The sequence below is a fragment of the Nomascus leucogenys genome, chromosome 25 (genome assembly GCF_006542625.1).
Source record: "Nomascus leucogenys isolate Asia chromosome 25, Asia_NLE_v1, whole genome shotgun sequence".
NCBI classification, from domain to species: domain Eukaryota; kingdom Metazoa; phylum Chordata; class Mammalia; order Primates; family Hylobatidae; genus Nomascus; species Nomascus leucogenys.
The window spans coordinates 27,365,599-27,391,373 of record NC_044405.1 but is presented as its reverse complement, the minus strand read 5'-3'; the positions used below and the strand labels follow the sequence as shown (position 1 = coordinate 27,391,373).

The 25,775-nt window shown below is 50.6% G+C and overlaps 1 protein-coding gene across 1 annotated transcript; it reads left to right on the top strand.

The window, feature by feature from the left end:
- Positions 1–9,936: 9,936 nt before the first annotated feature.
- TFF2 (trefoil factor 2) lies at positions 9,937–14,317 on the top strand. Its single transcript, XM_003280667.3, has 4 exons — positions 9,937–10,146; positions 10,985–11,134; positions 13,045–13,191; positions 14,131–14,317. Exons 1-4 carry the CDS (start codon positions 10,068–10,070, stop codon positions 14,142–14,144), a joined length of 390 nt encoding a protein of 129 aa, XP_003280715.1. The 5' UTR covers positions 9,937–10,067; the 3' UTR covers positions 14,145–14,317.
- Positions 14,318–25,775: the final 11,458 nt, after the last annotated feature.

Here is a 25,775-nt window from a genome sequence, read left to right as displayed (position 1 = left end):
GGTGCAGAATTGAGCGGGGCCAGCTCTTTCCACATTAACCAGTCTGGCAAATCATTCCCAAACCCTTGGCTACCAGATTCAGCAGGTAAAGAGGCCTGAGAGGCCGGGAGACACCCACCGTGAAGAACCATCAGGAACGGGAAGCCCCTGCCCCCTGCACACAGCAGCACACACATGAGCCGTAATAGTACATATAGTCACATATGTGTCGGGTGGGGGGCCACAGACACCTCCTCTTACCTCTCAGATGTGCAAGCAAGTTTTAGCTTTTCTTTTCCATCTATGGTATGTCTGATCTTACACTCTCTGTCTGCTAATTACAGGTAAAAACAAGCTAACTTTATTTAGTCCAATTCCTCTTAAAATTCAGTTTGTCATAATAATTTGCACAGCTTCTGGCGGTCACAGTCTTTGGGGACGCATTGCTCAGTCTCTTACCTCGTTCCACCCCGTCTTGCCCTCTCTACCCCTGGGTGGGTTGAAGGAGCCCCTGGGTCTGCCCATGCCCTTTGGATTCCTGCTGGCCCACTGTGGAGCAGAAGCTGCGGGTTCTCAGAGCCCAGCTGGTGTGTGGCCTGTCCGTTCTCCCCACGGTTCCCCAGTGTCAGAAAGGTGGGCTTTCCACACAACATCTCGTAGCCGACTGTTTCCTGGCTGTCCACCATCCATTCCTTCCCTCTTTCTTACCTAACTTGCACTCTATGAAGGAAGGGGGAAAAAGAATTCACTTTCCCAGCCCCTCTTTTAGCCAGAAGTGGCTGTGCAATTCTATGTGGCCCATGAGACATAGGGGGCATCTACTTGAAGATGGGGCAGGCTTCTCCCTTGATTAATGAAGAGCGCCCTCTGGCTTCCTGGGCCAGCCCCTGCAGCCTGCCTTTGGGTGTTGTGGAAGGTGGGTGTGATGTGGTGTTGCAGGCAGCCATTATGTAATAATGAGGTAAGGCCCAAGAGCTAGAGCCTTAATAACCCTGAGCTGCTGATTAGATCCCCCCACCCACCTTCAGACATCATGTTAAGTAAACCTAAGTGTGCTTATGGGTTAAATCACTGCTGGTTTGGTTTCCTGTTGCATTTCAGTATATTACCAAGGCCCATATCTTCCAGCCACCATAGAGCAGTGAGCCTATGGCCCAGCCATGATGGCCTGGAACAACTGCTCTCACCAAGGACTGCAGGCAGAGCCAGTTAACAAGGCGGGTCACTGCCTTCCTGTGGTTTCCCTGGGCCTCCACTCAGTGGAGCCTGGGCAACAGGGTAAAACTCTGTTTCTACTAAAAATACAAAAATTCGCTGAGTGTGTGGTACATGCCTGTAGTCCCAGTTACTAGGGAGGCTGAAGTGGAAGGATTTCTTGAGCCCAGGAGGTGGAGGCTGCAGTGAGTCGAGACTGTGCTGCTGCACTCCAGCCTGGGTGACAGAGTGAGACACTGTCTCAAAAAAAAAAAAAAAAAAAAGGGCCCTTCCACTTCAGATCTGCTCAACGGAGTTACATGTCAGTTTACACTTTTCTTGTAAGCTGCTCCTTGGCTTGCAAGCAGCACCCTTGTGCTGCCTCTTCCCATGCTTCTCTGTCTGTATGTCTGGGGTCTGTGTGTCCAAATGTCCTTTTCTCATAAGGACACCAGTCAGGTTGGATTAGGGCCCACCCTAACAACCCCATTGTAACTTGATAAAAGAAAAACTTGGCCAGACGTGGTGGCTCACGCCTGTAATCCCAGCACTTTGGGAGGCTGAGGAGGGCAGATCACCTGAGGTCAGGAGTTCGAGACCAGCCTGACCAACATGGAGAAACCCCATCTACTAAAAATACAAAATTTCCCGGGTGTGGTGGCACATTCCTGTAATCCCAGCTACTCCGGAGACTGAGGCAGGAGAATTGCTTGAACCCAGGAGGTGGAGATTGTCGTGAGCTGAGATTATGCCACTGCACTCCAGCCTGGGCAACAAGAGTGAAATTCCCTCTTAAAAAAAAAAAAAAAAAGAAAAACTTCAGCTGAATTAAATTTAAAGAAGTTTAATTGAGCAAAGAACCATTCACAAATCGGGCTGCCAGCTGAGTCAGAGTAGGCTCAGACTCCAGCACAATCACGTGGTAAAAGCAGATTTATGGACAGAGACAGGAAAGTGAGGCACAGAAAATGGATATGAGGCACAGAAACAGCCGGGCTCGTTACAGCTCCGCCTTTCCCTCATTGAACTCAGTTCGGACAGTTGGCTACATTTGATTGGTCAGAACTCGGTGATTGGCACAAGTGTAGGCTACGGTCGGTTTACGCCTCCACCTGTTATAGTTCACGATGTACAGAGAAACCTTTAGGCCAAATTTAAAATACGTAAGGGGGAAGCTTTAGGCTAAACTTGATTTCACAATTTTAATCATTTCTTTAAAGGCGCCTTCTCCAGATGTGATCCCATTCTGAGGCGCTGGGGGTTCCGGCTTCAACATAGAAGAACAGAGTTGGGCCATAAGAGTGGTATCTGTTACCTGCACCTAAGGAGCTCTGGCCAATGCAAATTATTACAGAGTGCTGTCACCATTGTGTGAGACAAGGCAATTCTGCTGTGGGTGGCAAGAAAACAAAGTGGATTTTGGGAAACTGGAGGTGTGTCAGGTGCATATGGGGGCACACATTCATACGGAATATTCAAGGTGGACAGTGAAGGAGTGGTCCTCTGTGAGATATGCTGTGTGATGAGAAGGATGGAACCAACAAGAACGTCATGAGGGAGAGAAACGGATGAGAAGGCCGCGTCACAGGGAACTGATGGTGTGCTCTAGGCTGACAACGCCTTCAGCCCTGAACCAGCAGCTCACGGTGACCACCCACCGTGCGCTTGGCCCCAGAAATGCGCAGTAAACATGGGCTGCTCTGTGGATCGTGCGGGGCTGCAGCTGAGCTCAGGAGCCCTCACCCAGAATCTCTTAGACAAAGCAAGAGCATGTGTTAGCCCCAGGCTCCCTCCACCTCCTGGTCCCCAGCTGAGATCTCCATTACCATGACCCTGGTGGAGAAGGTGGAGAGACGGAGAGGACGCATGAGGGCCTCATGGCCAGAATTCAGGCGTGTGGTCCTTCTACCCTCCCACACCTCTATGAGGTGTTCACCTTCTCTTTCCCCTCATTTTCCACTAATCGATTTAATAAATAGCGGGTTTCACACCTTAATGTGGTCTACGCACACCCCTGTTCTGCCACTGGCTATGTACTCAGAGGCCACAATTGCTTCTAGATAATTTCCCACACAACAGCGTTCTGTTCAGGGCATGTATTGAACTAAAGGTCAGACCAGGAACTGATTCTCGAAGCCAAGCTGTGGCTTAGGTTCATATTTGTAAGGTCATTGGGAAAGATATTGTTAACTTAAGAAAACTCCCTCACCTTTCTTTGCAAGTAGAGGGAGTGGTGGTTTGTTGCAATATTTAATTTTTATGAGTCTGATAGGAAACATCAGCTCATAAGAAAGAGACACACACCTGGCAGATCCCAGTCCTTGTAACTTACCAGAAGGAAGGGATGGCCATTAGGAAGAAGAGGCTCCCTGACTTAAAGGTCCAAGCAGACAGAAGACACCAGTTGGTAACACAGGAATAAATAGTATTATTTTTAAAGGATTTCTGACTTGTTCTTTTCAGCTCTTAACAGTGCCCTGAGTTGGACATTTTTGAGGTAGCAAACAGACTAAATTAGACCAAACCATACATGCGCACACATGCACGTGCTACAAGGGGACTAGTGAAACTAAAGGCAAGTATTGGAAGGATTTTCTACATTTCATCTGATCTAGTCTATCAGTGTCGAGAAGTGGGAAGGGCTGAGCTTATTATATCCTATGTGCAAGCTAGCAGGTGAGTCTGCCAGTTTCCTGTTTGCTGGCAGAAGACAGGAGATTCCTGGTTCAAAGATAAATGACTTTATTACTCATGCTACAGCAAGCAGCATGAAGAAAGGTTACTTGTGTTGGTTCTGTTTGCCTCCAAGACCCCCAAGGAACTGGGACCGGGAATGGGCTCAGATGGGTGCCTGCACACACAGTGGGTTGCCTTACAGGAGAGAAGCCCTGGACTTAGGGATTCAAGTGTTTTATAAGGGACACAGAATTTGCCTGCTCTTTGCTTCAGAGGAAGACACTTTATCCACTTTCCAAGACTGTTTGCGACCCAAACATCCTTGGAGAGATAGTCTGAAAGAAAGAACTATTTTAATTGCCTTCTATGCATTTCGTTTGTGAGGGGGGGATTTCACCCTAGGATGATGGGATGACTGAACACACCACCCCCAACACCACATAGGTGAGAACAATAGCAGTTTGTGAGTCCCATATCCTTATAGCTCAGGGGCTGAGGACACTGTGCCACGTGGAGCCACACAGAGGTGGCATTCAGGAGCAGAGTGAATAAGCAAAGGCTGCGGGAAGCAGGCTTTGTAGTATCAAGAGGGCGTAGTGGCCAGTGGTTCCCACAGGAGGATGCAACTGGCTTGTTTAAATAACTCTGTGGGCTGGCAGAAAACTGAAATCTGCTACTCACGGATAAGAAAGCACGGTGCCTGATCCCTTGATAGGGAGGGTTGTTTGCTAGGGGACCTTATCCATGGGAGTAGAGATGGGAGGGGAACTTTCGGTGAGGCTGCTTGAGGCCGTCTCTGTTTCACCAGATGTCAAGGCAGCACTTAATATTGTGCCTTAAGTTTAGGTCTTATGCCATAAGGATAGTCAGTTTCTTATTCACAGGATGTGCAGAAATGTGAGAAATTTATGGAGAACTGTCTCCCAACAACCAGTATACTAAATATCTTATTTTCAGGACAAGATTATAGAGGGAGGAAAAAGGATTAAGGCTCATTTCTGCAACATTTTCTTAAGAAAAATAGAATACAAATATTTCCCTCCATTGTTATTTTTAAATTTCATTTTTAGACAGCTTAAGACTATAATATAGGGGTATGTGCAACCTCTCCTGAGTTCAAGTGATTCTTCTGCTTCAGCCTCCTAAGTAGCTGGGATTGCAAGCATGAGCTACCATGCCTGACTAATTGTTTTTATGTTTATATTCTGCCTGACATGTATTTTTAGTAGAGATGGAATTTCACCCTGTTGGCCAGGCTGTTCCTGACCTCAGGTGATCTGCCCACCTAGGCTTCCCTAAGTGCTGGGATTATAGGCGTGAGCCACTGCACCCAGCCTGGATTTTTTTTAAAGGGCTGGATAGTAAATATTGTAGGATTTGGGGGCCTTGCAGTCTTTGTCACAATGAATCAACTCTGCAATTGTTTTGAAAGCGTATTTTCAGAGTGTAGAACTTTTCCCTAGCACTTACACGTTATCCCATTGTCTTCTGGTTTGCATTATCAGATAAAAAGAAATACTTAATCAAGAATGAGTGTTGAGTAAATAATACTGCGTTATCAGTCATTATTGTTATTAAGTTCTCCTCCATGCTGTATGTCTTTGTCTTAGCCCATTTTCTGTTGCTAAGTTGAAACTGGTCATTTATAAGAAATCTCTTACAGTTCTGGAGACTGGGATGTCTAAGGTTGAGCGCCTTCTTGCTGGTGGGGACTCTCAGATGTGTCCCAAGGCAGCCCAGGGTATTCCGTGGCGAGGGCACTGAGTGTGTTAATGTGCTAGCTCAGGTCTCTCTTCTTATAAAGCCACCAGGTCCCTTTCCACGATAACCCATGAATCCATCATCCCATGAATCCATTAATTCATGAGTGGATTAATTCATTCATGCGAGCAGAGCTCTCATGATCCAATCACCTGTTAAAGGCCCCACCTCTCAATACGGCCACATTGGGGATTAAGTTTCGACATGAGTTTGGAGGGACAGTCAAACCATAGAAGTCTTTTCCTCCAGCTGCTTTAAGAATTTTTTAAATCACTGGATTTTCAACAGACGAATCATGCTGTGCCTTGATGTGATTTTTTTCGTATTTATCTTCCTTGAAGTTCTTTGAGTCTCTAAGATTTGTAGGTTTATACTTTTCATCAACTTCAGAAAAATCTAATGAATATTTACTCAATACTCATCCTTGGTCAAGTATTTCTTTAAAAGATTTTTTTCTCTCCTCTCCTACTGGTACATCAATTACATGTATGTTAGATTGCTTGACATTGTCTCACCGGTCATTGGAATCTTGTTTATTTGTTTAGCCCTTTTTCACTTTATGCTCTAGTTTGCATAGTTTATCTTGCACTGGCTTCACTTCATGTAAACTGACCGTTCCTCTGCAGCATCTTATAGTATCTAATCTAAAACCCATACAGTGTATTTTTCATTTCAGATGTTGTATTTTTTATTTCTAAAATTTGCACCTGGTTAATTTTTAGTTTCCATTTATCTACTGAGATTCCTTTTTGTTCCTTTATTATATTATGTTTTTCTTTCAATCTTTGAACATTTTATGCCATGTCTAAGTCTGTTTTTGCTCACTGATTTTTCTAATGATTATGGGCCATATTTCCTAGTTCTCTCCACACATCTAGTAACTTCTGATTTTCTGTTAGACATTAGGGATGTTGTGTTGTGTATTTAGGTTTTACTGTCTTCATTAGCAAAGTGTTGAAAGCATTGCTCTTCAGGTAGTGTTATCGGTTGAATTATTTTCCCCAAATTCATATATGAAGCCTTAAATTCCACCACCTAAGAATGTGACTACATTTGGAGACAGTGTCTTAAAAGGGGTAATCAAGTTAAAATGAGGCTTTTAGGGTGGTCCCTGGTTCAATCTGTCTGGTGTCCTTATAAAAAGAGAGACACCAGGGATGGGTGTGCACAGAGGAAAGACCATGTGAGATATGGGAAAAAAACAGCCATCTGCAAGCAGAAAGAGTCCTCAGTAAAAATCAGATGTGCTGACACCCTATCTTGGACTTCTGGGCACTGGAATTGTGAGAAAGCACACTTCTGTTGGTTAGGTTACACAATTTGTAGTATGTTGTTACAGCAACCTGAGTGAACTAATACAAGCAGTTAATTTACTTTCAGGTTAACTTGATTCTTGCAAGACTTGTTTTAAAGTTTTGTTCGAATGGATTTAGAGTAGCTTTCCTCTAGAAAGATCAGGCTTCCTTTTATGGCATGGCCTTTATTGAATGCTTGAAGTGGTCAACACCCCTGGCTGCTCAGAGCTCAAATGCTTTCCAGCCCCACGAACCCTACACTAGTTGTTCAGTTCAGCCTCCCTAGTGATTGTTCTGTCTCCAGGAGCTGTTTAGCCTGGCCTTGTGAGCATGAACAGCACAGTATTTGACAAAAAGCTCAAAGGACACCCTTTTATATTTTTGCGGCTCCCTTCTCTTACCCTGATAACCCGCCTGCCTCAGAAGCTTCCAGTTCCGGCCTCTGTCTCCTCAGCCCGATGGGACTGCAGTGCTATTCGGGTTCCCCTCCCTGTGCTGTAGTCTGGAGAGCGTCTCCAGGAAACCAAGGCAGCCGTGGGACTCCCCCTATTGTTTCCTTTCTCTCAGGGACCGCTGTCTGGCACTGCCTGCTGCTCAGCATCTGCAGACAGTTACTCATGTAGTTCTAGAGTTACTCATGGTGGGAGGCTAGCCTGGTACCAGTGACTCCATAGTCAAAAGCAGAAGTCCACATGGGTGATAGCTGAGGTGGTTCCCATTTGTTGACTTTCTATGTGAACTGATGGAAAGTATCATCCCCAAAGTGTGCAAAATGGAAGTGAGCAGGGGTGGAGAAGGATAGACAGAAAGAAGGAGGACGCCAGCCCTGAGTGCCTTGATGGCGCTGAGATCAGGCATTGAGAGTGGCAACAATCCAAGGTAGGTGTCAGCCACGCTGGGCAGATGGCGTAGGCACGGAGACAGTGTGAGACAGCAGTGAGGAAGACGTTGGGTGAAGTGAGCACCGTGGAAATCAGGCTGGAGAAGCAGGAAGGAAAGATAGACAGGAGGGGGCTCACAGGGGGATAGGGGATTGGAGGGCTTTAGGATTCAGACAAAGGGAGAATGTTAGGAGCTTAGGACATCCTGGGCAGAAAGGACATTTGCATACCCTCTTTCAGAGGTGGAGCTCAAGTTCTGAGTGTGGTCATGGGAGGGTGGCAGAAGTGGCAGAAGTGGAGTGGAGATGGAAGTTCCTAGAGATGAGGAAAAATAAAATCTGAGTGACTGTGAATTTGGATTAAACATCCACCACCATGTTGAAGACGCCTGGGATGTGACCAAGTCTTAGCATGACAAGGAACACAGTGAACTCAGTGCTGAAATTCTTAACGAAAGGGACAGGCTGCACAAAGGTTGGTAGATGACAGCAAGGCAGGGACTCTGGACATGGCGCCCTTCCCAGCCTGCATCTCCAAGGAGGATGGTTTTTGCATGAGGATGAAGACTTGGGGCTCAAAGTCAATGTCCAGCCCCCCAGTCTGAGCCCATGTGATGGGGATGTGGCCACGAGGTACAGTTGTGGAGGTTGTGAATAGCTCCACTTTCAACTAGCGATGCCACTTTATGGCAGATGTCCCATCTCGTGTAATGGTTTCCCAACTCTGTGGGCACTCAGTGTCCCTGCATGGGAGCCTGAGCAGGATTCCAGGGAAGCATCCCTAGGACAACACAGGCTTCCGCCAGGGCCAGGAGAGTGCGAGAGGCCGAGAAGTGGTCTCTTTTGCATGGGTCAGGTGGTTGCAGCAGGAATACTAAAGGGGCTGCAGTGAGCAGTGGGAAGTTGAGTTGATGGGGAGGAAGCAGAGAGGAAAGGTGGGTGAGAATATGAGAGAAAACAATGACTCAGGCATTTATGTCATGATGGTGACTAAAGTGACGGGGATGTAGAACAAGGAAACTGACCTTGCCAGAGTTTTCATGGATTGAGTCCCTGTGGCTGCCCAGTGGTGAATAGTCAGCAGTGAGCCTGGAGGCACTTGACCCGGACCCAGAGGAGCCCAGGAGGATGGAGCCTGGAGGATGAGGGCCTGGAGGATGGAACCTGGAGGATGGAGCCTGGAGGATGGAGCCTGGAGGATGGAGCCTGGGGGACGGAGCCTGGAGGATGGAGCCTGGAGGATGGGGGTGTGTAGTATGGGGCTGCTCTCCAGACCCTGAGGACAGCCCTGTGGTGGACCAAGGATTTTGGGTTTCCTGCATCTCTGGGTCCCTGACTGCTCAACCATCAGAAACAGACTGGCAACCCCCTGTCATTTCCCTGGTGTGGGGGAACTTCGCGTCCCCCTCTGTCCTTCCCACCACACCTTCCCCTCTTTCTTTCCAGGTGTCTACTCTCTGGCTTCTGTCTTCTCTGTCCGGTCCACAGACTCCTTCTCCAGCACATCCTACCCCAGGGAGGCCATGGGCTGGGTCCCAGGTGCCATCTTTTAGAAGATGTAGAGCATTCCCATGGAACAAAAATAACCCATTTCAGGGGTTGGCCGAAAAGGAACTTATTAAAACCTGCCTGTCACAGGCTGCTCCGCTGACCCTGTCAGCCTCATTTCCACGGAGAGCAGCCCCTCCTGCTGAAGATGGGACAAAGGGCATCGTGCTGTGGTTGGGGACGCTCTAACCACAGCCCTGGGAGCAGTCTCTTACCTCCTCTGAGATTCTTCCCTTCCTCAGGGAGGGGTCTTTTCTGTGCTATCTGCTGGCCTGTTCATTTTCCCCAGTAAACTTGGCCCTAATATTTTCTAAATTCCTGTGGTCCTCACCCACTCTATCAACAGAAATGCAGGGCTTATCCCTTCCTGGGTGTGACCCTGTGTATGCCCAGCCCCAGACCTGCACGTGGCCTGTTTTCCACGCTGGCATCCTGGCACGACCCAACTCCCTGGCCAGGGCAGGAGGAGGTCTCACCGAGCAGGGAGAGAGTCACCCTGGCCCGGAAGCCTCGCCTGCCCAGGGCAACGCTGCCACTTGCCTCCTCTTCGCCTCCACGGTGGAAGGGCTGGGGCCATGGGGCAGAGAAGAAAGGTTATCAAAGGGCTGGGGCCACGGGGCAGAGAAGAAAGGTTATCTGTGCTTGTTGGACAAACAGAGAGGAGATTATAAAACATACCCGGCAGTGGGCACCATGCATTCTGCAAGCCACCCTGGGGTGCAGCTGAGCTGGACATGGGACCGCGAGACACCCAGCTCCTGGCAGCGCTCCTCGCCCTGGGGCTATGTGCCCTGGCGGGGGGTGAGAAACCCTGTAAGTGAAGGAGAGGGTCTTTTTATGTGCTTTCTTTATTTCTCTTAAAAAAGCACAACCATAAATTAACTTGAGAGGGGAAATGGCTATAAAGGCATCTGGCAATGTGTGTTGTTCACATGGGATTTGCTGCTGCTCGGGAGGGTGGCTCCAAGAAGGGCCTCCCTCCTAGGCAAAGGCTGAGTGACGGCAGGTGTCAGCGGGCCCCGTGTCAGGCCAGGAGGGCATTCCCACCAAGGGTGCTTGGAGTCCCAGAGCACTCACCTGTCACCCGGATCTTGGCCTTGGGTCCATCTGTTCATCCTCCTCTAGAAGGGTTTTGTTTTTGTTTTTTTCTGAGACAGGATCTGGCTCTGCCACCCAGGCAGGAGTGCAGTGGTGTGATCTCGGCTCATTGCAACCTCTGCCTCCCGGGCTCAAGTGATCCTCCCACCTCAGCCTCCTGAGTAGCTGAAACCACAGGTGTGGACCACCATGCCCGGCCAATTTTTTTTTTTGTATTGCTTGTAGAGATGGGGTTTCAACATGTTGCCCAGGATGGTCTTGAACTCCTGAGCTCAAGCAATCTGCCCGCCTTGGCTTCCTAAAGTGCTGGGATTATAGGTATTAGCCACCATGCCTGGCTTTTTTTTTTTTTCCTTTTAAACTAATATAACAATTTCAGCAAAGCCCTATCAGTTTCTCAGGAGGAAACTGCATTGCTTAAATATGGGCAAGATAAGACTTTGTGTTTCTCTATGTGGCAGCAAGACAGTAGAGGCATCCCCTAAAACCTCTGAGAGAAGGAGCAGTGTGGTCTGGGGTACCAGGGCGGGGCCGACTGAGGGTCTTTCCACAGCCGCCTGCCAGTGCTCCAGGCTGAGCCCCCAAAACAGGACGAACTGCGGCTTCCCTGGAATCACCAGCGACCAGTGTTTTGACAATGGATGCTGTTTCGACTCCAGTGTCACTGGGGTCCCCTGGTGTTTCCACCCCCTCCCAAAGCAAGGTAATCTTCCAGGGAATCTTCCTGCGCCAGCAGCTGGCAGCCCAGGACCCAGCTTCACAGGCGGAGCCCAGAGCAGGGGCTAGAGGAGGCCCAGTTGCTAGTCTAGGGTTAGCCTGGGTGGGTTAGTCCGGAGCTAGCCCTGGTTGGTTAGTCTGGGGCTAGCCCAGGTTGGTTAGTCTTGGGCTAGCCCAAGTTGATTAGTCTGGAGTTAGACCAGGTTGGTTAGTCTGGAGCTAGCCCAGGTTGGTTAGGCTGGGGCTAGTAGCCCAGGTTGGCTAGTCTGGGGCTAGTAGCCCAGGTTGGTTAGTCTGGGGCTAGCCCAAGTTGGTTAGTCTGGAGCTAGCCCAGGTTGGTTAGTCTGGAGCTGGCCCAGGTTGGTTAGTCTGGGGCTAGCCCAGGTTGGTTAGTCTGGAGGTAGCCCAGGTTGGTTAGTCTGGGACTAGCCTGGACTGTTAGTCTAGAGGTAGCCCAGATTGGTTAGTCTGGGACTAGCCTGGACTGTTAGTCTAGAGGTGGCCCAGATTGGTTAGTCTGGGACTAGCCTGGACTGTTAGTCTAGAGGTGGCCCAGATTGGTTAGTCTGGGACTAGCCTAGACTGTTAGTCTGGAGGTGGCCCAGGTTGGTTAGTCTGGGACTAGCCTGGACTGTTAGTCTAGAGGTGGCCCAGATTGGTTAGTCTGGGACTAGCCTGGACTGTTAGTCTAGAGGTGGCCCAGATTGGTTAGTCTGGGACTAGTCTGGACTGTTAGTCTAGAGGTAGCCCAGGTTGGTTAGTCTGGGGCCAGCCTGGACTGTTAGTCTAGAGGCAACCCAGGTCAGCCAACAGTGAGATGAAAATTTCCCACCTACCCCATTTCTACACTGTTAGTTCTTTCAACAGACATGTGTGTGTGGAGCCATCAGTTTTATTTCAGTTGAGGAAAAAAATATATATATATATATATATATAGTAGGTCTCCTCTAGCTTTTGAAGTGTGACTTCTGATGAAGCTTCCATGGGGAAATGAAGGTATTTAATAGGACAGTAGTAACATAAGGGCTGACAGACCTCAAATGTTAGGGAAGGAAGTGAAGCCTTCTAGGGTTCTTTGGGAGTGAGTTTTATGTCAGTGCACGGGATCAGGACCCAAGTCGTAACGCCGACGAGTGCTCAAAGGAAGGTTGCGTGTGTGTCACGTACCTGTGTGCGTGGAACCAGGCACGTCCTCTGGAGAAGGGCGATTCTTCCCCAAGATTGCTGCTGGGAGGCTTGCTGGGCCCAACAGGGAAACCAGGCAGATGGTGGATTGTTCACCAGCACCCACTGAATGGCAGTGTCTTTGGGTATCAATACCATGTCCAAATGCTTTCCATCTTTCCAAGGTGCCCACACACCTTTTCTCATCTTGGCCTGGGGGACCACCCCATTTACTGAGAACACTGAGTCCCCAGATGCAAAATGATTTCCCCAAGGCGGGGGACTCCAGAGCTTCTGACTGTGACCACCCCACATGGGCCCCACCTTCGCGGAGGACAGGCCAGCCAAGTGTCACCGGGGCCGACACTTCCACAGTCCCCGGGGGAGGCCGTCCCAGGGGCCGACACTTCCACAGTCCCCGGGGGAGGCCGTCCCAGGGGCCGACACTTCCACAGTCCCCGGGGGAGGCCGTCCCAGGGGCCGACACTTTCACAGTCCAAGAGGGAGGCGGTCCCAGGGGCCGACACTTCCACAGTCCCCGGGGGAGGCCGTCCCACGGCCAACACTTCCACTGTCCAAGAGGGAGGCCATCCCTGGGGATGCTGCCCCTGGCAGCACCTCATGATCCATGGAGGCTGCAAATCAGCGGTGCTCTCAGAGGAGGAAGGGGTGCAGCTTTCCAGGGCACAGCAGGCCTGACTGGGTCTCCGTGTTGTGCCTGTCCCATGGCAGAGTCGGATCAGTGCGTCATGGAGGTCTCAGACCGAAAAAACTGTGGCTACCCAGGCATCAGCCCGGAGGAATGCGCCTCTCGGAAGTGCTGCTTCTCCAACTTCATCTTTGAAGTGCCCTGGTGCTTCTTCCCGAAGTCTGTGGAAGGTAAGATCGCTGTGGGACTCGCTGTCTGGTTCCCCGACACCATGATTCCTCCTCCCTCCGTAGAGGTGGGGTGCAGGGAGGGGAGCTGCCTCGCAGCCTCAATGCCATCGAGGCCAGGGCCCCTGCCTCCTATGGGATTCTGAAGGCAATTCCAGAATGTTCTTGGCAAAGACAGCGTCTTTTTATTAAGTTTATAGCCTCCAGCACTGCCACTGCATCATCTGTGATGGTTCTAGAAACAGCAGCTCATCCCTGTTGCCTCCCCAGGTGTTGCAACATTCAGAGGCGTTGCCTATTTTATTGCAAACCTATCTGCATTTGGAGGCTACTGAGTGTCTTGTGCCGTGCTGGGTACCAGAGAGGGCCCAACTCAAGCAGACCTGGCCCCTTCTCCCGTGGCTTCCCCGTTCTCCCCCACATGACCCCGAGTGACAAACGTCGTCCACAACGTCCTGCTCCGGGCAGTCCCGGGAGGGTCCCGCTGGCAGAGGTGAACGGGTCCACTTTTCCCACCTGCTTAGTGACAGTGTGTTCCTGACTCGGAGTGTGGCGAGGTAAAAAAAAGACCAGGCAGATCCAGGAAAATGGGGAAAGAGCTGCTGGTCCTTGAAGGATGCCTCTTCTTTTCCTTTTGTTAGGATATCAAAGCACTCCAAAGAGCAAAATATTTCATGTTCAGGATTTTCCGAGTGATTTTTTTATGTGACCTAAAGGTCCACCTAGAAAATGTTCACTTGTCTGGGGAGAAGGCGCCCCATGGAGGAAACTCTAGCCTGGGGTGGGAGGATTTGGTCCCTTTACACCGGCTCGCCGGGAAAGGGGCTCCTTCTTCAGTAGCAAGCTCCTGGGCAAAGGGACGCGCGCCCACCCCAGCTTCGCAGCCTAGGTGCCCCCATTTCTGGGGTTCCCTTACTAACCGTCTTGCATTTAAATTTCTAGACTGCCATTACTAAGAGGCTGGTTCCAGAGGACGCATCTGGCTCACGGGGTGTTCCGAAACCAAAGAAGAAACTGCCTTCTTATCAGCTTCATATTTCATGAAATCCTGGGTTTTCTTAATCATCTTTTTATCATTTTCAATGGTTTAACACATAATTTCTTTAAATAAAATCCTTAAAATCTGCTACATTTCTTTTTGGTTTCATTAACACAGAGGTGGTGATGGTGGTGTGCGTGTGTACACATGTATGGGTGTGTGTATAGTGAATGTGCATATGTGTGAGTGTATATGCAGGGTTTTTTTTGTTTGTTTTGAAACAGAGTCTTGCTCTGTCGCCTAGGCTAGAGTGCAACGGTGCAATCTTGGCTCACTGCAACCTCCTCCTCCCAGGTTCAAGCTATCCTCCTGCCTCAGCCTCCCAAGTAGCTGGGATTACAGGTGCCCACCATCACACTGACTAATTTTTGTTTTTAGTAGAGATGTGGTTGCACCATGTTGGCCAGGCTGGTCTTGAACTCCTGACATCAAGTGATCCTCCCAAAGTGGATCACTTTAGCATCCCAAAGTGCTGGGATTACAGGCGTGAGCTACCATGCCTGGCAGTTTTAATGTCCCTTCAATTTTTCTAAGAGAAAAAAATTCATCAAATACATTCAGGTTTCTTTAAAAGCAATAAAAACGTATTGCATGTAAGAAAATTTCAGAATTCACAATCACTTTGTAACTCCCATTCTCAGTCCTTTTTATAAAAACTCAAATGACTAGCCCTAAAAACCTCCTGGAGTGATAGGTGACTTCAGACTGCAATTGCAAAATCCTTTCTCTTTGACCAGATGCATCTCAGACCCCTTGATTTTGAGATGAGTGTGTGGCAGCCGGTCGTCTCCTATTTCTGAGGCAAGCAGGGAGGGGCCTTGACTAAATAGGCCAAAAATTCTCTCCCAACTCTTTGCTTCTGTGTTTTCTGGCCTCTGCCTGAGGGTAGCTTTGGTAATCTGCTAACATTTGAGGATATTCAAGGGAGGAAGTTGACAGCATTTCATTAAGGCAATGCCAGCCGTGGGGAGTTCACTGTGAAAGATTCTTATTTATTCATTATTATTATTATTATTATTGTACTAATTGACAGGGTACATGTGCAATTTTGTTACACGTGTAGTTGGCATAGTAGTCAAGTCAGAGCTTTCAGAGTGTCCACCACCTGAATCAGGTACATTGTACCCATTAACTAACTTCTCATCATCCACCCCCTACCCCTGTCAGCCATCCGCATGTCCATTGCCCACCATTCCTCTCTATGTGCACGTGGACACATTTTTAGCATCCACTTACGAGTGAGAACAGGTGATATTTGACTTTCTGTGTCTAGTTCGTTTCACTTAAGATAATGACCTCCAGTTCCATCCATGTTGCTGCAAAAGACATGATTTAATTCTTTTTATGGCTGAATATTATTTCATTGTGTATACATACCACTTTTTAAATCCATTTACCTGTTGATGGACACTTAGGTTGATTCCGTATCTTTGCTATTGTGAATAGTGCTGCTATAAATGTACAAGTACAGGTATCTTTCTGATAGAATGATTTCATTTCCTTTGGATAGATACCCAGTGGGGATTGCTGCATTGAATAGTAGCTCTATGTTTAGTTGAAAGATTCTTTTGTGTCTCCTTTAAGAGGTCCTGGTGTCACTCAGCTCAGTGGTGGGAGTGCAGAGTGGATGATGCTAGGCCAGCCTTTCTGTTGCTTCCCCCAACATCCGTCTCCCACCTCAAGCCAATTGGCTTAGCAAATGTGTCACCCAATAGCCCACTCCTGTTACCCCAGAAAATCCAAGGCCTCTGCCCTCCAGGGTGGGGTGGGGCCAGTGCCACTAGCTTCCTATTGGAAGACGGGAGTATTAGGAAGTGCTTCTTCAAGGAGTGGATGTGGCCTTACATCAACTCTCGGGATGCCTGCTTTGGGGAGGTGGCCACATGCTGCCGTGGGTCTCAGCTGTGTCTCAATCTTACTTACAACGTGTCATCAGCTCAATGAACAGTGGCCCTTGTTAGCAACACGGGGTCTCAGAAACACTCAAGATAATCAGGTGGCGGAGACGGATGCTGGTGTTTGTGAATTTATTCTTCCCAGACCGCCGTGTCCTCTCTCGTCTGTCCCCCCAGTACACTGAGTTTATGGGTTCCGGTGTCAGCCAGCCCTGGCCACACCGGCTGCAAGGCCAAAGCAGGCCAGTGGATTCCTGGAAAGGGTGGTTGGCATGCTCTCCAGGGGCATGTGAATTATCCGTGCCTCCCGGGTGAAGAGCGTGGAGGTTCTGCTCCCGGAGTTGGCACTGGGGCCTTCTTGGGTGCCGGATGAGGTGAAAGCTTCTGGTTTCATGCCTTTTCGGGCAGTTTCTGGTCTGCAGACTTTTGTTCTCAGGCAGTTGTCTGCAGGCTGCTTGGCACCAGGCTCTGGGTGCAGGAACATCTTTACTGTTTGGGCGCTTGTGTTTCCCATGGTGTCTTTCTGGGCACTTTCTTCTCATGCTGGCACTCCATTCCCATTTCCTCCTTCAGAAATTCTCTGACACATGAAGGCCCCCTTTTCTGAGCCAGTTCCTACATTCCCTTTGGATCCTTGAGCAGGGATTCTGAAGCAACTTCCATTGTGTTTGCCACGGGCCTGGGCTTGGGGGTCCGTGGGCCGTTCTGATCTGTTACCAATAGTACAGCTCCCGCTGGCTCCAGCATCATGAGTGAGTTAATTAACCACGTGACACCTCAAGATAGTTCAGAGTGGGCCACCCCCTTCCTCCTCCTTTGGGGGGTCCCCCAGGGGCCCTGGAGCAACAGCTGGTGACATTTGAACCCACCCCTTGAGTAAAACAAGGCTTTCTTTTCCCTTTGCCCTCTTTTCCATTTTCTCCCCCAATCATTGCCTCCCTTCCCCTTCCTCCTGGGGTCTCCGGCTGCTTCTCGTCTCCTCTGCTTACCCCTGGTTCCCTTCCCTTCCGTTCCCTCTCCCTGCAGAGGCTCCAATAATCCCCATCCAGTGCAGGCAGGGACTTAATGGGCGGCAGAGCCGGTGAGGCTTGGCGGGAGGGCCCAGCGGCCATCGACCTAACCAGGACAGCCACTACGGCCCTCGAGTCAACTGCCTGCTCTCACGGCTCCCTGGGCTCCTCCAGGTCCCTGCCTGGCTGGTCCAGGTAACACAGATGCCTTGAGAAGCAATTACAGGAGACGGGGTCGGTCAGCTCGCTGGGGGTGGGAACAGCAGGAGCCGTCACCATGTGTGCAGGTTGATGGCCCAGGTGGGTCCCCATGGGGAGGTTTTTAAAAATCTCTCAGATTCTCAGGCTTTCTGTTTGTAAAATATGAGTAATGATTACTTCCCTAGCAGGGTTCTGGTGAGAATTAAAAATAATGTTTGTGGCTGGGCGTGGTGGCTCAGGCCTGTAATCCCAGCACTTTGGGAAGCCAAGAGAGGAGGATTGCTTGAGCCCAGGAGTTCAAGACCAGCCTAGGCAACATGCTGAGACCCCATCTCTACAAAAAATACAAAAAATAGCTGGGCACACCTTTAGTCCCAGCTACTCAGGAGGCTGAGGTGGGAGGATTGCTTGAACCCGGGGAAGTGAAGGCTGCAGTGAGCCGTGATCACATCACTGCACTCCAGCTTGGGTGACAGAGTGAGATCCTGTCTCAAATAATAATAATAATAAGAAGAAGAATAAGAATAAGAAGAAGAAGAAGAAGAAGAAGTTTGTGAGCTGCCTGGTGCACACAGCAGACCCCCGCTACATGGAGCTCCTGCCAGAGGCTGCCGGTGGCCTTGTGGTCTTGTCCTGTGGCCTCCTATAAAAAAGCCTCTTCCAAGGAGAATGGCTTGAACCTGGGAGGCGGAGGTTGCGGTGAGCTGAGATTGCGCCATTGCACTCCAGCCTGGCGACAGAGCGAGACTCCGTCTCAAAAAAAAAAAAAAAAAAGCCTCTTCCAAGTACCATGCAGGACAGCCAGCTCTGCCTCCAGAATCCTGGAGAATACACACTTATTCTTTATATAATAAAGCACGTGAGATAAGGCGTTTGTTTCAAGCACCTGATGGGCCCAGAGAGTGTGGAACCAACCTGGGAAACACCAGCGCAGTACATGAAGAGCTTCCGTTCCCCGTTCCCCTTACTCCCCCGTGTCCTGCCCTTGCCCCAGCCACTGTTCCTACTCCTGGAGCAGCAGGCCGGGAGAGGGAGAGGGTTCAATTTATTAATTATGGCAAATTGCAAACATATATTAAAGTAGAGATAATAGTACGATGAACCCCCATCGATGAGTTTCAGCAAGTATCAACTTACGGCCAATCTTGTTTTATCTACACTTACTACCTCTAATTATCCTTCCTGAATTATTTTGAAGGCAGTCCCACAGATTATAAGTAATATTTCAGTCTATACTGATACATGTAAATATTTACATCCATATGTGTGTCATATACGTAGAGCTACACACTCACAGACCCACCCCATGCTAAAAATGACCACTAATTATTACATCAAATGAAAACATCTAATTTTAAGTCGAGTTCAGAACTTTGATTGTCCTGTGGGACTGGACATGTTAACTCCTCAATGGCAATTATGCCTAAATGGCAACTGTGTTTTCTGACTTTAGAGACCATAGGATTAACTGACTTTTCTTTCCAAAAGTGAAGGAACAAATCCCCACGGAATGGGAGACAAAGACACCTAGTGCTACGGTTGGCCCCGTGAGTGCCGTGTGGCTCCTCAGCTCCCCGACCCATTGCAGGGCCAGATGCACACACGTGCATCCGTGTACCTTCCCCATCCGTGCACGACCACGTATGGCAGGGCATGACGCTATGTCACACTTATGTTGGGATCACCTGACTGTGTCTCTGTTTCCAAAGATGGAGGAGTGCCTGCTCCTCCCTCTGTCCTAGTCCCACGGTGTTCAAGTCTCTGGAAATGACTGCAGCCCAGTGGGGGGCTTGTGGAATGCCCTCTTGGCCGGGGGTCCTGGTCCCAGTTTGCCAGGGACACTCCCTGGCCACATCTCTTGTGCTGGCATCATTATTCACAGCACCCCCACTCACCCGTCTGAAAAGTGTCCTGGCTTTGACAACCTCTCACAGGGCCACCTCTCTGTCCGGCTCTGTCCCGGGCATGAGCTGCTGCATGCCCTGCCCTCCACCGGGCAGAGCCCAGCCCAAGCCCCACCAGGAAGTGAGAGTCCCATAGCCCTCACCAGCCAGTGTTGTCTTAGCCTCCTGTGAAACAAGGAAATGGGAATGAAAGACTCCACTGAGGATAATTCTTGTGACAGAGGAGTTTGGGAAGGGATCCAGTACATGTCCGGGGATTGATGATAGCCAGGGACTTGTGGAGACCAGCAATCGGATGGGTGCCGGGAAGGACAAAGGCCGAGGCCTGGCGATGTATGGGGTCAAAGGCGTCCAGGCAGCCGAGTGGACCCATGGTCCTGGCTAGAGGGCACTGAGCACCAGGGCACAGCTCGTCCAGGGCCCCAGGGAACCAGGCTGGGGCAGGAAGGGAGAGGTCACCGTGAGACAAGCCATTGGGATCGTTCAATGTGTCCTTCCTTTCCCTCTCCCCTCACACCAGAAAGCACAGGCTGAACAGACCCTGCTGCCAGGTGCCCCTTTTTTGTGAGGGTGCTGGGCCATCATAACCAGCACCGCAAGCTAGGTGATTTAAACAACAGACGTTTATTCTTGTTTATTCTCTCTCAGCTCTGGAGGTCAGAAGTCCAAGGTCAAGGTGTCACAGGGCCTCCTCTCTCTGAGGGCTCCAGGCAAGGGTCCTGTCTGCCTCTTCCGGCTTCCGGGGGTGCCAAAATCCCTGGCCTCCTTGGCTTGCAGGCACGTCACTCGGTCTCTGCCTCGGTTGCCATCACCATGTGGCCTCCCCGCCCCGTCTGTGCTCATATCTGCACCCCTGTGTGTGTCTCAGTGTTTCTTCTCTTCTTATAATGACGCTAGTCATATTGGATTTAGGGCCCACCCTACTCCATCTAGACCAGGCCAGATGGCGAGCGGATCCGTCTAGACCGAGGATGTCCAGTCTTCTGGCTTCCCTGGGTCACACCAGGAGAAGAATAATTGTCTTGGGCCACACATCAAATACACTAACACTAACGATAGTTGATGAGCCCCCCCAAAAAAATCGGAAAAAAAATCTCATAACATTTTAAGAAAGTTTACGGATTTGTGTTGGGCCGTCTTCAAAGCCGTCCTGAGCTGCATGCGGCAGACAGACCTCACATTGAACAAGCTTGATCTGGACCTTATCTTAGTTTAATTACAACTGCAAAAACTTTATTTCCAAATAAGGTTACATTCCGAGGTTTCAGGAGGGACGTGAATTTTGGGGAGGACGCCCTTCAACTCAGCGTACTTGAGAATCACTTGGTGGTAAAGGCTTGGCTCACAGGTATGAGCCAAGTCCGAAGGCCGAGAGTGGCTGCGGCCTCCCAGTCTTGTGGTGGGAGGACCTGGCTCCCCATGGGGTCTCCTGTGCTGTCTGGGGCTGTTGAACTTGGCTGCCTGCACCAATGCATTCAGGGACTGTCTGTGAGAACTGCATGTCATCAGCCCAGGTCTGGTACAAGAGGGGCTCCCAGCTGTCAGCCCAGGACTGGCTCAGTGCAGGACTGCAGACTGGAGTGCATCACACGGAAGGTGAGGTGACACCGTGCCTCCGGTGCCTGGGCGAGGGCCTTGCACCTTCCTCTCAGGCTCTGCTTCCTGGTAGAGCAGGTCTGGCTGCTGGAGAAGAGCCCATCTGGGTCCAGCAGGTGGGGCTGTGGGTGAGGTGCTCCTGTCCACGGCGGTCAGCTGCATTATTTCTGGCCATCGGTCCAGTCTTTCTGGGAACCTTTCCTGTCCCTTGCACGTGGGGCTGATGCAACGGTCCCAAACCCACAGAGGCTCTGGATTTAGAGGGCTCTGTAGCTCCTTCTCAAGATGAGTGGCTGAAACATCACCAAGTGTTCCTTGAGCTGCACAAGGGAACCCTGGAGCCCATGCCCCCTCCCGAGCCCACTGGGCCGCTCTGTGTTCTGACCTTCCTGTTCCACACTTGGTGGTGGCATTTGCACTGCTCCTGGTCCCCCACTCCCATTTGTCCTCAATGGACTGTGTGTCAAGACAGAAGCATCCTTGAATGGGTCACTGCGTTTGCTTCCCCAAAGCACCTACATTCAGCTCGTGATGACTCAGGAAGGGTCTTCCAGCCTCTGTCAGGGAGGCAGGAGGAAGTTCTGTGCAGAGGGAGGGTGGCACCCATGGCAGCTGCAGACTGAGAGACAGCTGGGCAGCGGCGTGTTCCTGGGAGGTTTGCGGCCCGGGTCCACCCGGGGTGCTGATTAGCGCAACTTCCTACTTCTTTCCTCCATCGGACTGTCTGCTGCTTGAGTAACCGAGTGACAATACCAGAAAACTGAGCGGTGATGCAGACCCTATAACCTGCATGTGCCACATCAACTCTAAGTTTTCTGTGGGGCGGTGAGTTAGTAGCAAAGTAGGCAGTGTTATGGCCTTACCTGCCCCTCTGCACTTTGGGAGGCTGAGGCAGGCAAATCACTTGAGGTTAGGAGTTCGAGACCAGCCTGGCCAACATGGTGAAACCCCAGCTCTACTAAAAATACAAAAATTAGCCGGGCGTGGTGGCATGCGCCTGTAATCCTAGCACTTTGGGAGGCCAAGAGAGATGGGTTGCCTGAAGTCAGGAGTTCGAGACCATCTTGGCCAACATGATGAAACCCTGTTTCTACTAAAAATACAAAAATTAGCCAAGTGTGGTGGCACGCACCTGTAATCCCAGCTGCTCGGGAGGCTGAGGCAGGAGGATTGCTTAAGCCTGGGAGGTGTAGGCTGTAGTGAGCTGAGGTCGAACAACTGTACTCCAGCTTGGGTGATGGGATGGAAACCCTGTCTCAAAATAAAATAAGATAAGATAAGATAAAATAAAATAAAAATAAAATAAAAATGAAATAAAATAAAATAAAATAAAATATGGCTGGGCGCGGGAGCTCGCGCTTGTAATCCCAGCACTTTGGGAGGCCGAGGTGGGCAGATCACGAGGTCAGGAGATCGAGACCATGGTGAAACCCCGTCTCTACTAAAAAATACAAAAAATTAGCCGGGCATGGTGGCGGGCGCCTGTAGTCCCAGCTACTCGGAGAGGCTGAGGCAGGAGAATGGCGTGAACCCGGGAGGTGAAGCTTGCAGTGAGCCGAGATTGCGCCACTGCACTCCAGCCTGGGCGACAGAGCGAGACTCTGTCTCAAAAAAAAAAAAAAAAAAAAAATTAAAATAAAATAAAAATAAAGTAAAATAAAATAAATAAAATAAAATTAAAATAAAACAAAATAAAATAAAATAAAATGAAATGTGCCCTTCTGACATTCACCCCTCCCATCTGGTGAACTTGTACTCATCCCTCAAGACCTAGTCAGATTTCACCCCACTCTGCCATCTCTAATCATACTGCACCACAATTCATGCTTGAAGGCTTGTTCCTCCTCGCCAGCCTGTGAGCTCTGAGGGCAGGGGCTCTGCCTGATGTTCTGGGGCTCCTGCATCTGCAGGTCGATTGCCTGACCTGGGACCCATGCTCAGCTTGTGCTTGTTATATGCATGTGACAATGACCACGCATCTGGGAGGTGAAAGGTTGCAGCCTCGGCATGGGGGACCAGACTATCTTCTTCTTGGATCCATCCGGGAGCCCCTGCCTTTCCCTCGGACACCAGTGCACAAAGCCCAGGGTGGGAGGGATTTGCAGGGCTCCTGGGACGGCCCACACCGCACACGGCTGAAGAGGCTGCTGCAGGGATGCGAGATGCAGCTCCCAAGGAGGAAGGGGAGAGGCTCCTTTAGAGCCAGTCCTGTTCACCCGCAGGTCTTGGGCTGCCCAGGGGAGCCACCTGTCTGCGTGGGGCCCGACGCCCACTGCCCCACGGCCTACAGCTCTGACAAGAGCTCTGCTTTTTCTCTGGAACTTGAACTCCCCCAGGGGAACAGGGCGGCTGGGGAAGGCTGTGGGAATGCAGGCTCTGGAAGGGAGGGTGGGCTCTCCTGTGCCATCCTCTGTTCCTGTACAGAGCCCAGGGCTCCTGGGGAGGGGGCTCCTAGAACAGAGAGAGGGGAGACACACAGGCCTCCCCATCTCCCTCTCCAGAGGCCCAGCCCAAATCCCCCTTCTCTGAGAAGCCTGTGCATCTCCACCTGATGGGAGCCAGCTCTGGCCCCCTTGCCACAGCCGCCGCTCCTACCAGAGCTGGGACCAGGAATCCTCTCCTCTGCCGTCGTGGCTGATCCAGCACACCCGGCAGGCGGTCAGTGTGTGTCCCAGGCACCTGGCTGGGCTGTGCAGCACCACTTCATGCTGTCCTGTGGGGTGAGCACCCTGCGACAGGTAGGGAAACTGAGGTACAGATGGGACGTGACTTGTCCAAGGTCAGGCAGTGCAGGACTTGGGACCCAGTCTTGGCTTCACCATCTTAACTCTGACACGATCCTGTCTCCCTTTGCGGGGCGACTCTTCAAGGACAAGAATGTGTCACCTTTGTTATTCCTTCCCCAGCCCTAAACCCTAGGTGTCGGCAGTAGGAGCTCAGTCAACATTCACTGAGTTAAACCGAAGCAAACCCCAGCGGGGTTCTCGGTGCTGGCCGCAGAGAAGAATCACAGGCGGCAGAACCACCTGTCGGGGCGGGGCCCAGGCATTGATAACCTCCCCACTCCAGGCAATTTTGAGTGCGGCAGGTGGAGACCACATCATCTGCAGAAGCCCCTTTTGGGGGTCCTTTCCCAGCAGATCATGAGGGCCGGAGGGGCAGCAGTCTGTTCCTGGGGTGTTTGCACCCTCCCGGAACTCAGCCCTGCACCATGACCTGGCCTGGCCTCTGGGTATTATGAGCACTGGGAAGGCAGGGAGAGCTCACCAGATCCCCCAGGGATTTCCCCTACAATGACCTTTTTAATAACATGAAAATCCTGCTGTCCATTGATGAACCTGGGTCCACTGTCTCCCGGAAAAAGTGAGTGCCCTGAAAACAAGCAAGGCAATGCTCTTTCCTTCTTCCCCCTTCGCTGGCCTCAGTGGGAGTGGCACATCAGAGGTGAGGGGCCCTCAAATCCATCCACAAAGGGCTTGCTGAGCGCAAAGGCGGGGCCCGGGAGTCACAGGGCAGGACACATCCTGGTGCTCAGCAAGTGCACCATCGGGCTCCCGTGGGTCACTCGGGGAAGGGCAGTTTGTGGACGCACCCTTGGAGGCTCAGGGCCGCCCTGCACACACCACCAGGGACCCCAGCTGGAGGTTAAATCCGAGCAGCCAGGAGCTCCCATTTCTCGGGGTGATAAACCAAGTCCACCCTTCAGACAGAGACTCCTGGAAGGGTCAGTGGGGGTCATCAAAATGCTTCCCTGGACAAGAAACACGGAGAACACAAAATCTAGGAGCCCGTTTTCCTGGAATGAGATTAGTCTCTTGCCCACCACCAGCCAGTCCACTGCAGGAGGTTGGGGGGTTGGAGGGTGCTGCGGATGCCAAGGGCGGAGGCTTAGGGTCCTGGGAGTGGGTTAATTACCAGCTGTACCAGGGATACTGGAGTAATCTCTGATAGGCACCAGAAACGTTGAGTGTTAGTTTCTTCCTCTGGAAAATGGATATAATCATCGCTGTCTCATCCGACATGTTGTTATAAAACAATTCCTGAGATGTAGTCTTTAGTTTTTAAAAGAGTATGCTGGGCAAAGGTGGAGAGTCAGTTCCTGTTTGTGTTAAAAATGTGGCTGAGTGCAGTGGCTCACGCCTGTAATCCTGACACTTTGGGAGGCCAAGGAAGGCAGATCACTTGAGTCCAGGAGTTTGAGACCAGCCTGGCCAACATGGCGACACCTGGTATCTAAAAAAATACAAAATATTAGCTGGACCCATGCTTGTGGCCCAGCTACTTAGGAGGCTGAGTTGGGAGGATCACTTGAGCCCTGCGGGGGCAGGGGTCTCAGTGGGTTGAGATTGTGCCACTGCACTCCAGCCTGGGTAACAGAGCAAGACCCTGTCTCCAAAAAAAAAAAAAAACAAAAAACAAAAAAAAAGCTTAGCTCCAGAGAGAAAAATTCTGAAAGGATACCTACAAAAGTGTTCACAATAGATCAATAGATGCCAATGGATAGGAGAGGCTCTTTTGTATTATTTGATTTTAAAAATCAATTATGTGTACCATGTTTTTACTAACATTTTCAATCAATTCATTTCATCCACTTATTAAAATGTAGTTAATAATTTTTAGGGGAGAAAGCAAAAAGGAAATACAAGGAATCTCTGCGTTTCAGGGGCTGTGAGAGCCGTGGGGTCCTGACTCACTCAGAGCTGCCTGTCTCCGAGGCTGATCCGGGATGGAGCGGCCTGGGGCTCTCTTGTCATGGGACCAGGGGTGTTCTGAGGGATCCTGGCTGGGAGGCTGAGATGGACACCGCGCCCTGGTCCCGCAGCCCCACATGGCTCCTGCACCCTACACCAGGCCAGGCTAGGAGGGCGACTGACACACGTCCGCTCCCCAGTAGAGGACCCGTAACCAGAACTGGAATCCGCCCTTACCGCTTGCTGCCAAA